At 39.8% G+C, this 12,519-nt stretch overlaps 1 protein-coding gene across 4 annotated transcripts in view; it reads left to right on the top strand.

Moving 5' to 3' along the window:
- Window positions 1-3,813, top strand: part of col12a1b (collagen, type XII, alpha 1b) — a 149,264-nt gene extending 145,451 nt beyond the window's left edge. For 2 of the 4 annotated variants that reach the window (XM_024799001.2, XM_024799002.2), the window contains 2 exons: window positions 452-622; window positions 2,901-3,813. In XM_024799001.2, the coding sequence (XP_024654769.2) occupies window positions 452-622; window positions 2,901-3,001 (272 nt within the window). In that variant the 3' untranslated portion in view covers window positions 3,002-3,813. Of the gene's footprint in view, window positions 1-451; window positions 623-1,432 lie in introns of all 4 variants that reach the window. The other 2 variants (XM_024799003.2, XM_076874176.1) reach the window with 2 other exon arrangements.
- The last annotated feature ends 8,706 nt before the right edge of the window (window positions 3,814-12,519 follow it).

Below are 12,519 nucleotides of genomic sequence, written 5' to 3' on the forward strand. Positions count from 1 at the left end.
TTCTGTCACTGCCACAGTGTAACTGAGTTTAATGCAGTAACCTGAAGTGTCCAATTACATTAGGACCCTGTCCTTATTTGGGCTCCTCCTCCAGACAGTCAAATGAGCAGGATTTCTCTCAGAGTGCAGAGCTACCAGTGACAGCGTGAAACTGTAGCAGCGTGTGTAAAGCTGACACACGCGTGTGCGCGGCTGCGCGTTGCTGAATTTACGCACGAGGAATTTAATTCCGCAAGTGAAACTGAATTATTTGCTGGTATTATGTTTTTTGCTCTCGCACATATGATGAAATAAATATGATTACATAAACTTCAGCCTGCTGTGATTGCAGTCTGGTAACACTGACAGTTGAACACACATGGGTGTGTTGTCCATTTCCTCCCTCTTTGAAATGCTACTGATCATGATAACCTTTTTATTTTTTTATTTTTTTTTAAATTAAACACATCAGGTCCATCAGGAGAGAGCAGGACCGGACCCCCAGGCCCTTCAGGCCCTGCTGGATCTCGCGGACCTCCTGGACGTCCAGGATACGCCGGAGTCCGTGGGCCTCCTGGACCTCCTGGATACTGCGATTCCTCTCAGTGTGTCGGTATTCCTTACAATGGGCAGGGATACATAGGTATGTAAAGCATCCTGTCTGTGATCAGAGACATTAGTTCTGTTTGGCAATCTGGGATTAAATGCAACAGTAAAAGAACACGCCAACATTTTGGGAGATGCACTTTCCTGTTCATGAGTCTGGGATGTGATGACTTTAGAATAACACTGAAAACAGAAACTCAAGGGTTAGGCTGATGGATTCTGACAGGGCATGGTATAAAATGATACCTGCAAAGCCAATGCATGCTTTGCGATAACTCAGAAATCTCTGTAGATTAAAACAGCAAAAAAGGTATAAGATAGAAAGTAATTTATAGAAAAAAATAGGTTGAAATAAGTTTCCTCCAAAAGAGGGAGTCTGAGCTGCCCCTTTGTGTCAAAAGGAGCCAGTTAAAGATGCTAAAGATGCCTCCTGGGCACATTCAACTGGGCAGAAACCCTGGAGTAGACTAGAGCCCGTTGGAGAGATTCTCTCACCTGGCCTGGGAATTCCTCGGGAGTCCTCAAGATGAGCTGAGAAGTATCGTTGGGGAAAAGGACATCTAGTAGTCTGGAAACAGAAGACTGAGCTTGATGTGAAGCAATTACTTCAAACCACCTCAACAGCTTAAATCTGCTTCCAGTCTTTATTCTAAGCTGGGCCAATACTCCCTGACTCTGGTTTATAAAAAGGGAGAAAATGCACTTCCCAAAATGTCTGAGCACTCTGTTGTGGGGGGATTAGTGCATGTGTGAAACTTGTAGTCAACTAATAAGCACATAGAGGTTATTGATTTGCTGTCTTCTGCTGACCTGACTGACACCTTCCATCCTCTTTGGCCCGTTTCAGGTTCACCATAGTAGACTTTTTATACCGCCTGTGCTGCTTTCACTGACCATCTGAAAACACAAAATAAAAAAGTCCTGTAACTGAATCACTCATATGCTCTAAAGCTGTTTAAAGGGATAACCACCAAAGGAAACAATTAACAAACTGTGCTGAAAACATCACAACAACAAAGAGGGAACGAGTACTAACGACTCACAGACAGTAGAGCAAAACACCAGCAGCAGCGGTGATGGCACCGACCTCTTTAGTGGCCTGTTTGCATCTTGAAGCCAAAGACCAAACAAAGAAGCCTTGTTCAGTGGAGGAGCATGCAGCAAACAACACCACCGACAAGCCAAAACAAATACTAACAAAGGTGGACTTGTACCAGAGAAACCAGTGCAGCCACCTCAGCATCACCACCCACAGCAGCAGCAGCAACTCTGTTAACAGCATTTCTCTCCATGTGACATGTAAATAAACTAATTTGTGCCTTGTAAATGATATTTGAATCAAGTCCACTAAATTTAGTCTTAACATCTGTAGTTTTAAAGCTTGTGCCTTGCAAAACAAACCTGCTGCTTGCTCAAACGCCAACAGAACGTTTTATTTTTATTGTTTTTTGGTGGTTGTTTTTTTTTTAAATTTTAAGTCTTCCCACCCATGTGCTTGTAGCCATTTTAAACTGCTCGGGGTCATGCTGGTCTGTCCTACACGTGTGACCCTGCAGGCTTAGATTCACCACTTCATGTTTTCATGTCCCCCCCCCAAAAAAAACAAAAAAAAACCAACAACAACAAGGAAACCCCACCCAAACTACATCTGGTTTAAAATACTAACAAAGCTTTCACAAATTCTTTCTAGTCGGGTGGTTGATGATCTCATGTTTTGTTGCATTTTGTGAATGTATGTGATGGAATTGATTGCTGGTAATGCTTGTGGTTATCAGACTAACACCTGAAATTCTAACAACACAAAAGGAGAATATGAATGCACTGAAATGTATAGCAGGGGCGTGCCCAAAGGGTGCCTTGGGTGACCTGGGCCATGTTTAAGTGATAAAAACAGTCTCAAAGGGTTTTTTGTAGTGCAGACTACATACAGACTGCTATTTTTGAAGTAACGTTCATTTCGCCTGCAAATTTATTGGTTTACCAAGATAAATACTGGCAAACCTTCACTATTGAGCCCTCCCCTCTAAAGAATGAATAAATTACACTACGATGATAAGACAAACAACTCAAACCAGTTTGTTGCTGTGTAGCTGTATTGGTGACAACCATTTCCCCCTCTGTGTCACACAAGCCACCTATGACCCCCCCACCAATACTGGCCACACCCCTGCTGTTTACTAACTAGCTGTGTCAGTGGTTTAGGTGGAATCAGAAAGAAACACAACTTTTAACCAGTTCTTCTTGTGCATGTTGAGAAAAATCAAGAGAAAATGTGCCAACTTACTTTGCCAATTGGCCCAAATGCTATCTCCAAGCAGGCCAATACCCATCTGAACCTGACACCCAAGTAGTCCAGTTCCCCGAGGAGGACGGCGAGTTGCAAAACCAGCGTCAAAAGAGATCACTACCAAGATAGACAACCAGCAGGCTAACATCATAAAGACAAGTAGCGTTTTCTTTATCCGTTTAATTTTCTTCACCTTAACCTGTGTTCGTTCATGAAATTATAAATAAAAATGGGGTTTGACACCTCAAATTTATTGGGTAATACATTTCAGTGCCTAAAAATCTATGTGAATATTCTTTTTTGTGTCAGGCGAAGGGTTTAGACTGATGATGTTCGGGGGTGACTGGCACAATTTTAAAATAGACAAAAAACAAACTACAAAAACCTGTGAGCTTTCCTTTTCCATTTGTCTTTTTGCTTGTAACATATTTGCATTGAGTTTGTATTGACTAGCAGTGTTCAACAGTGCACTCATGGTAACAAGGCTAGCAATAGTACAGCAGGAAGGAAAATGTTCAGTGTCAGGACATCACATATGAAATGTTTATTGTTTTGCTTTCACACTTCATCCAGTATGTTCAGTATAACCTTTCTCATTCAGTTCATCTTTTAGGAGGTTCAGTTAAACACCGCTTTCATTTTGTATCTTTATATTTATCAGTTTTCCTTTATTCTGTCACAGATAATTTTTACCAAAGGTGGAATTGCATGTCTGTGGTGTATATTTAGTACATGTTCACTACATTTCATCTTGTTTTAATCAGAATATTTGTCATCGTCATTGTCATCGTATCAAATGCGGTCAAAACCTGCATGCAAGACTATGGAAATGGTCTTGCTGCTTCATGTTTTAACTGCAGATTGTGAATTCCACAGCCTTATTTTCTTATTTATTTCTGAAAACAGAAGAGGCATTTTTCAATAAAACTACTGAAAATCCACTTTGGTGTGTTCATTTCATGTTAAAGGACAGAAGCCAAAATAAAGCAAGTTCAGATCACACCAAAGCAGACTTGGGTTGAGTTCTTAACAAGCAGGACTGGGTTTCCTATTGTACACTGACTTGAAGGATACCTTGGCCACCAACTACTATCCTAAGTTGTTTATGCTCTAACCGAAGCATCTAACAGAAGAGTTAGTCCTTAGACTGATTCAAGGAACATTTTGAACAACCAAAAGTGTACAATGTGGTAGAAGGGTTAGGATTACTTGGGCTGAGTAGATAAGGGCTTTGATTCACTTAAGTGACCTTGGTGCACTTTTGATACACAGTGGTGGCGTAAAGCAGCAGTGCCTATGCCAAATGGGACACGATAATTAGTGGTACCTGGGCCAACTTAAGGAAAAGCCTCTTTGACTTAGCAGAAGTAGACATAAGGTAAGAGGAACAAAAAAGGAGTTTCTGCACTGATACTTGGGCTAATACAATTACTTGGATCAATTTGCACCTTTTGGAAAGCAAGTGGGTTTAATAGGTTCACTTGAGCATTTGGACTAATTAAGGGGTAGGAAAGAGTGTGAAGTTACTTGTGAGGCCAAGGAGCTAAACTAAAGGGTTAAGCTTTACATCACAGCAAAGTGGATTGCTTTTACTAAGTTACTTGGTAACGAGTTTGGGAGATTTGGCAGATTAACTTGAAGGGCACATGGGCTATCAGGAACAGCACTAGATGAGCAATTGAAGATTGGCGATTTGTTAGAGCAGCTAGAACCACTTGGGCCGACTATACATGGACTTTGACATTAGCTGCCTTTTGATACTACAAGTACTGCTCCAAAAGTGTAAATAAGTGAAATATTCTCTAGCCAGGCCAGACTGGAAAATGCCACCAAGAACTGCAAAGGCACTGGTTTCAATGTCTCAAAGTGGAATGAGGTTGACCATCAGGCTATTGAACTACACGCTCTCGATCAAATATTAAAAGGGCATCTCAGTCATGTGGAACAGCGCCAGTTGGACAATTGAAGGCAAATCTAGCAGACTTTTAAAAAATTATCCATATTGGGATTGACTCAAGGATCATGTGATTAACCTTAAGGGTACCAGTAGTGAGTAGACAAGGACTTGGATCAACTCTAGGACCTGGATCAAGTGCTGTTTTGATATACGTTGGGGGTAAGTTCTAGAGCAGTGTTTATACTAACTACAACAAAAACTAAATTAAGACACAGCTTACCAAAAGGGGTAATGCCAACTTCAGGATACTGTAAAGGTCTTAAAAGGCTTTGTACCTAGAGCAAATGGTTCAAGTTTCTTAGTAGTTGGCCTAGATTTCTTTCTGATGAGTTTGTCTCCACTCATTGTCTTAGTACATTACGGCCATTCATAAGACACTACACCTGGTGAAATTAGCACGTCCCAGAAAACTGTGTGCGCCTGGCTTGATTTATGACCTTCTGGGCTAATTAGAAGGGAATCTGGGGAGTTTAGACTATAGCCTGCTTAATGGTTCCAAATTTACAAATTCCCTTATTAGTTAGTCAAAATTCTCCTCTACTTGAATTGTCCATGAGCCCCAGACGAACATGTGCAGCTTAACTGTTGCTGTTTGTACAAACTTGAAGCTCCAACAGGGACTCAGACCTGGTTTCAGCAGAAAGCTTTTAAAAAACAGAATCAGCAGCCTGGGATGGAGCCAATAATCCAGCTGTTTCATCTCCCTCAGGGCAAAGACCTCCATCTTTGAGTGGAAACTTGGAAAAGCAGACAAGAATATAGCAATCAGGAAATTGGGGAAAGTGTCATAAAGCGCTGTTCTCTTCAGCTTCTTTGAACACTCTTTTTACAACCCCGAAGCCAGGAGCGTTTGAGAATCAGCTAACTTCACTTCCTTGATTTATTCACTGCTATTTTCTCCTCAGATATTTTCCCCCTGAATCATTGCCACAAACATGAAGCTTAATAGCCAAGCATACGAGTGAGAGGTACTAATTATCTATAAGCTGTAAACATCAGTTCTGGGCCATGGAAACACATCATCATCGGTGTTTGACTGTTCAGATGAGTTCATCTCTACTCGAGTGTGACTCATCTGGAGCTACCAGTTATAATAGTCTTCCCAAGAAGACAGTTTAAATTATTAAATTATTGAGAGAATGAATGATGGCTGCTGGACGTAATATCACGTCTGCACTCAGGGTTGTAGAACCAATGCTGGATTACAAAAAACAAATTCCTTCTCCTGTCAGCCAGATTAGCCACTGAAAAATGCATTTTTAATCAAATTATGCTTTTATAGAAAAAGTGTTAGTGATTACTTTTATAATTACTTGTTTTTTTCAACAGATATATCAGAATGGATGTTTAAAGAGCTAGTATGTGCTGAGATGGCTTAATCTCATATGGAGAGCTAAGGCAACAAGAACAGCCAGCCAATCAACAATCAGCGTTTGGCTGAACTTTTGATTAGTGCTCATCGCCAAACTCAAATATCTGATTGATACTGGATGGTAGTTACGACTGTAAACTCAAAAAGGTTTTAACCCATAGGGAATGACCGCCCGAGAATAAATAAAGTTTGAACTTTTGATGAGCCTAAATAAGTTATGCTTTCTGTTATTGTTAATTATTCACAACATTTGCTTCACATTTTTAAAAGGAATAAATAAATCATAGCCATCAGTTGGTCACAAAAGCACCATTTTCGCAGTAAATATGCACATAAAATTTACTGAATATGCGTTTTGCAAGTGGACAGTCTTTAAACATTACAGCTTTTGCCAGCCTAACACGCTTTAACGGCTTCATATATGCAAATGACTGATTAGAATGGCCCAAATTGTGAACTCTCCTGCAGTCTGTGTGATGTCTGAATGAACTGATGTGCAAACACTTCAGCTAACTTCCCTGTATTATGATCTTGCAAATGGATGTCACGTATCCTGGAAGCTCCCTCTACTACATCAGAGTATTTCCATAAGATTAAATGTGTCTGTGTTAAGGAATATATTCTAAAACACTTCTTCAGTAAAGACTCAGAGAAGAGAAACACACAGAACTTCTTGCTAGCAAGCGCAGCCTCCAGACTGAGAGACTCGCACTGAGAAACTGCCCCGGTCTTTATTTATACTTCAGTGAGCGTTTGTTCCTTACATTGGAATGTGGAAGTGTACGTACGTACATACGTACGTACGTGTACGTGTGTGTGTGTGTGTGTGTGGGGTCAGAGTGTGGCCCCATAAACGACTTCCCTTAACCTGCTGGTCTGGAAAATCCAACAGTTCATCTATATGTAAAGAAGCACTTAAACTAAAACTGACATAGCTACGTTAATCCTACCGTAAAACAATAAGACAAGGTACGACCTCTCTCATGCTCCTAGGATGTGGGGGTGAACACCCTAGAATGTTACAGACCTCCTAGGATGAGACATTCTTTCAATATGCCACCAACTATATACTTCTACACACAAATAATTACATGCAGCATTCTACCATATGCAAACTTATATCATTAAAAGATTATACTGACTACTAAGTACAATTTTCCTATTAACAGTCTGACATACTTGAATAATGTTGAGAGAATCAGGTTGGAACAATTCATAATAAAAAAGAAAAACTGACAATTTTTTTTAAAGCAGGGCTATAAATAAAGTATGGAGGTTTTCTGGCAAATGAGAGTCATGGCTAAGGTTTACAGACTAAACAGTAGCTTACATACTTTCCTTACTTGTTGAGTCAGAAAACCGAGAATGGTGACCACAGAACAAAAGTATCTGGAAATGAAAGAAACCAAGTGCTGCAGAAAATGCACTTTCCTGCAGTCTAATTAGAGCCAGATGAAGTGGGCGGAACACCTTTATTCCCTCCCACGGTTAAGCTTATCGGCAGCTTTGAAATTCCTCCTCGGACCTCGCAGAAGGCTCAGAAACAACCTTTGATGGTAGAAGAATTTAAAACATGTTCTGGGACTTTAAAAAAAGATGAACTGCATGTACATTCCCCTCAACCCCCTTGTGGGACTAATAAAGGTATATCAAACCTGTTGAGTGAAAAACTGACAAAAAAAGCACTTTGTGACCCAAATAAAGAGGGCAATGGGACTTTCTACTGCATTAAACCGCAATAAATCTAACAGAGCTGAAGATGACTGACAGCTGTTGTTATCACTAGCAGCGCATATTAATCTGCAAAATTAAGGCAACTTTGCATAAACCTCGTTTCAACTTTTAAGGAGGCTCTCTGGTTCTTTGAATCAGGGGTTTCCGTTTGAGTTTGTAGTGGAAATGCTGACATGGTTATTCTGCTAAGTGATGTCAGAGCTTTTTTTTTTTTTTTTTTTTTTTTTTTTTAAGCTTGGATACTTTAACAGAAAGCAGGTTCTGCACAATGGCATGTCAGAATGATGAACCACTAAAGTTGAGAGCTTGAAGGCCGTGTTGGCAGAATATAACAGTTCTTAGTGGGACTGATTCACAGGGAAACCACAAGGATGTGTAGTACTTGGTGACACCTTGGGCTGACTAGACAATGACTTTGAGAAACTCTGGCAAGTATTTATGAGGACATCCAGATTACTCATTTTGTTTTAAAACCCATTTATGCCACTTTTTCCCTTTCCCATTTCGTTTATAACTCCTCTTTGTATTTGATGTCTCAATCATCTTCCACCAGAGAAGTCTGAACTTTCTGGAACATGCGAGGTGAAAACGTAGGACGCTCAATCCAGATCCGTTTGACGCCTTGCTGTGTTCAGAGCGCAGCGTTAATGCGGAAAGAACAGTTTATGTTGCTGTTAAGTGCAATAAAAACTCATCCTCCTGTCGCCTTTTCAAGCTCTTAGCAGGACCATAAACCAGGAGAGGTTGACTGGCCAGAGATGACCTCATGGAAATACTGGCAGCTACAACAGTTTCCTCAGTTTGAGGTGTCCAGCCAGCTGCCGCCATTCAGAAACCAAACCGGTATCTCTCCAGTCAACAGCTTTAGTTATGTCAGAGGTTTGTCTGCTGAGAAACACGAGATGCTCTGTAGTTTAATTTGTAGTACTTCTAGCAGGCAGAGCCATAAATGATGAAAGCAGACACACATTAAGGACCGAGAGATTGTATTTCATCCAATGACTGTTGAATTAACCGCTGACATCATTTATTTGTGAGACAGATTTATTATGTTGATTTGTCAGGATTTACTGGATTAGTCCAAAAGAGACTTATAATAAATATTCAATGAGAAGAAGTTTTCCGTACAAATACACTGATATGTTTCCACACGTCGCAATCAAATGTGCTTTACTGTGCACTAAAAAAAAATTAATATGTCACTGTAATCCAGCTTCACTTAGTTCTGTAATTTCTGGTACAAATGATAATAAAGTCAGCTTGACTATCCGTTTTTCCATTCTGCTGTGTCAAAAGTCCAACACTGGGCAGGACCCCACGACTGCAAATACTGATTTTCATTATAGGTTCACCTTTAAAATATTTTTTCCCCCAGTTCAGTTTTGTAGTGTGTTTATGCAGTCTTCTTGATGTTTAACAGACTAATGTTTTTAGAAAACCATCATGTTGAAAAGAGTGTTGAGCTTTGGAGGAGTTAAAATAGCATTTCATTACTCAGAGGACCTCAGAGAGCCAGCAGGGCTGATAACAACAGTGCTGAGAAGGACTGAAGGAACGGACACCAACTAAATACATGCCAGGGAAGGAAGTTTAATCAGGAGCAGGTGAACTAATGAAGGTGGAAAAAGCACAAAGCAGGAAAGTAAAAACCAGAAAGCCACGAGAAACTGTTGAGATTTTTATTTTTTTAAATCTTAGTTTCAGAAAAGTTAAGCTCCACTGACTATGAAACAATTACTAAAAACAATCAGTAGGAAAGTCAAATTTTCAGTGAAATATAATACTGAAAATAAGAAATCTGCATTAAATCATTAATCTAGTTATCACAGAGTATAAAACAGACATATTTATGGCTGTGTGCTTTCTGTGCTGGTGTTTATTTCCTAGGCGATAGTCTGCAAAAAAAAAAAAATCAGTCCCACAACCTAATCACAGAAACGTGAAAATCACTGTAGATATTCTTAATATATGTTCTGTATTCCAAAAGCTGAAGTTTCAGTACCGTCAGAGAGACCTGGCAGCAAATTAGAATCATTCATGCATGTCTGCATCATCAAATGAATAGAAGGACATTCCTGTGACACAGTGTGTACTGCTGTAACTGTACCTGTTTGTAAGGTACAGTTTATCAGATTGTAAATTCTGTGCCAGGGGGGTGGGGGTATATGTTTTATAGTGCACTTAAAATATGCTATAAATAAAAGAATTGGTGAAATGAGGCGTTTCCAGTCGTCTTTAAATTGAAACCTTGAACATAACCTGTTGTCTGTTATCTAAACGAATACACTGGAGAGGCTGTGATGCTAATAAATGATCTGAGTGCTGTGTGCTCACAGCACGTTTAAGAACAAAGACCGTGCTCAGCCTCTGGGAAAACTCGTACCTTGCTAGTGTCAGCACTAACAAGAACACAGTCTTCCACACTGCTGCTTTGTTCTACAGTACTTCCACTATCAATTACACAGTGCTAGGTTTTCTAGGTTGGCACTCTTCATCAATCACGCTTCAAAGGATTTTGTCTGCTCAAATTCCAAAGAAAGACTGCTTAATTGGCAAAATAACAAAGACCAAGACCCCAGAATGGCATTTATTTCCAGGTTTGTTTCTTTTTTCTTTGGGTAGTAAAAGTTAGAAAAAAGGATGACTCTATTAAAAGTGGGTCAGCAAGAGAAAATGAGGGATGACAATGGCCATAGGCTGAGTAAAAAGATACCGATTAAATGCACACCGGGGAGGGAGGTTTAACAAGGAACAGGTAGAAATCAGGCTCTAACGAGGGCAAGAAATGAGGGGAGTAAACACCCAGAGAATCAGACAGGAAATAAACTGGATGAGGGCTTCAACTCTGAGGGGAAAACCGCAGAACTGAAACTAACACAAATCCAAGACTTCATTTACATTTACCATATAATATAAAATGCTTTGAGAAAACCGTTGTTGTGATTGGGTCATATATAAATTGAATCAAGGGGAAAACACTACATCCAGATGAAGAGAACTGCTGAACTGTATAGGCACTGATAGGCATCTGTGCAACCTAATAAAAGACGTCCCTCTTGTTGTTTTTTTAATTTTTGGACTAGACTGAGCTGGGCTGTTTTTTTACCCCAGGAATTTCTTTTTAACATCAAACATGTTTTTGATAGCAGGGGACATGACAGGAGACGTTCCAGGCAAAACAACATCTCTGCTAGAAACACTGAACTGTTTGCAAAATTTTACAGTTGTTTGTGATTTGTAATATTTTGACAGATTGAAAAAAAACAAACTTATATTTATAACAAATGGCACACATCTGCATCTAGAAAACGTCATTTTTCCAAGGAAAAATCCTTAGCAACTAATTAGCGACTTACCCATAAATCACAGGGTTAGTTCAAGGCAATGATGTAAAGTAATGATGTGTAAGTGGAACGTGGCATTACCAGAGAGACAGGAGTCACTGCTAATTTTCCAAGGAAACCTCAGGGTAAATTAATGTTTTATTCAGATTTTATCTGACAAACTCTCTACAGTCTGCAAGAAATCTTTCAGTCTCCATCAGGTCACCAGTGACCTGTTCAGTGTTGGGGTATGGTTCACATCTACCTCTTTATATGGTAATGAGATTGAAAAAGGAAGTATAACAAAATCATTATGCTGTACAAGTATTCCAGGCTGGAAAAATAAAAGCTTAAGTAAACACTTTAAAGCCCTAAATTACAATGATAAAAATGCTCATGATGAATATTAAAACTTTTGAGCACAACTATAAATGATTTCTTGCTGACTGTGGAGAGATACTCTGAAAGTCTCCTGGTCAAGAACAGTTTGATACGAAAGAGTCTCCATGTTTAAACAGATCTCTGCTGTTTCATAGCTCAGTTTGAAAAGATAAACTTGAAAAACTTGAAGGTAAGAAAAACAAACACAGAGCCCTACCTAAAGTGGACTTTAGATATGGCTGCTAATGTCAGCAGGTGTTCAAAAGTGTCTAATAAAATTCACAAAGCCTTTTGTTTAACAGTAGACTGATGGTTCTGTTCTTCACGGAGTGAGAGGAGGTGGTACTCCATTTCTCTGAGGTCTCTGATGTGGCAGCAGCTCGGACACATGCCGACTCTTGCTTTACTGCCAGATGTCGTCACCGCCGCTGGAATATTGTGAAAACTCATCAAAGAGAACAAACGCATTTCACAAGCCGAGCTATCGCCATCATCACTCTTTCCCTGGAAATGTTTCAATTTGCACGACTTACCGACTTCACAGATCAGGGAAACCTCACTATGGTGCATGTAGTTTTCTTCTAACAGCAGAACACGACACCTGAGAGCTTTTTAACATGTCTTATTATACGAAGACCGAGATAACAGATCAGTTCCAGGTCCGTACTTGTTCCTTATGGATTCCTGGTGCTCTTGCTTCCTCCTCAGCTTTCTCTGACTTTTCTGCTCATTTGGTGGGTTTCTGTGTTTGCAGTGCTTCACTTTTGAAAATTCCACCTGGTCATCTCTGATTATCAGTAAAGTATGCAAAGGGAATTTAAACAGTACCTCTGCCTCAGTTTAGCTGAGAGAACCTCCTCAGCATCAGTAACAAAACAAA

The sequence above is a fragment of the Maylandia zebra genome, linkage group LG15 (assembly GCF_041146795.1).
Source record: "Maylandia zebra isolate NMK-2024a linkage group LG15, Mzebra_GT3a, whole genome shotgun sequence".
NCBI classification, from domain to species: Eukaryota; Metazoa; Chordata; class Actinopteri; order Cichliformes; family Cichlidae; genus Maylandia; species Maylandia zebra.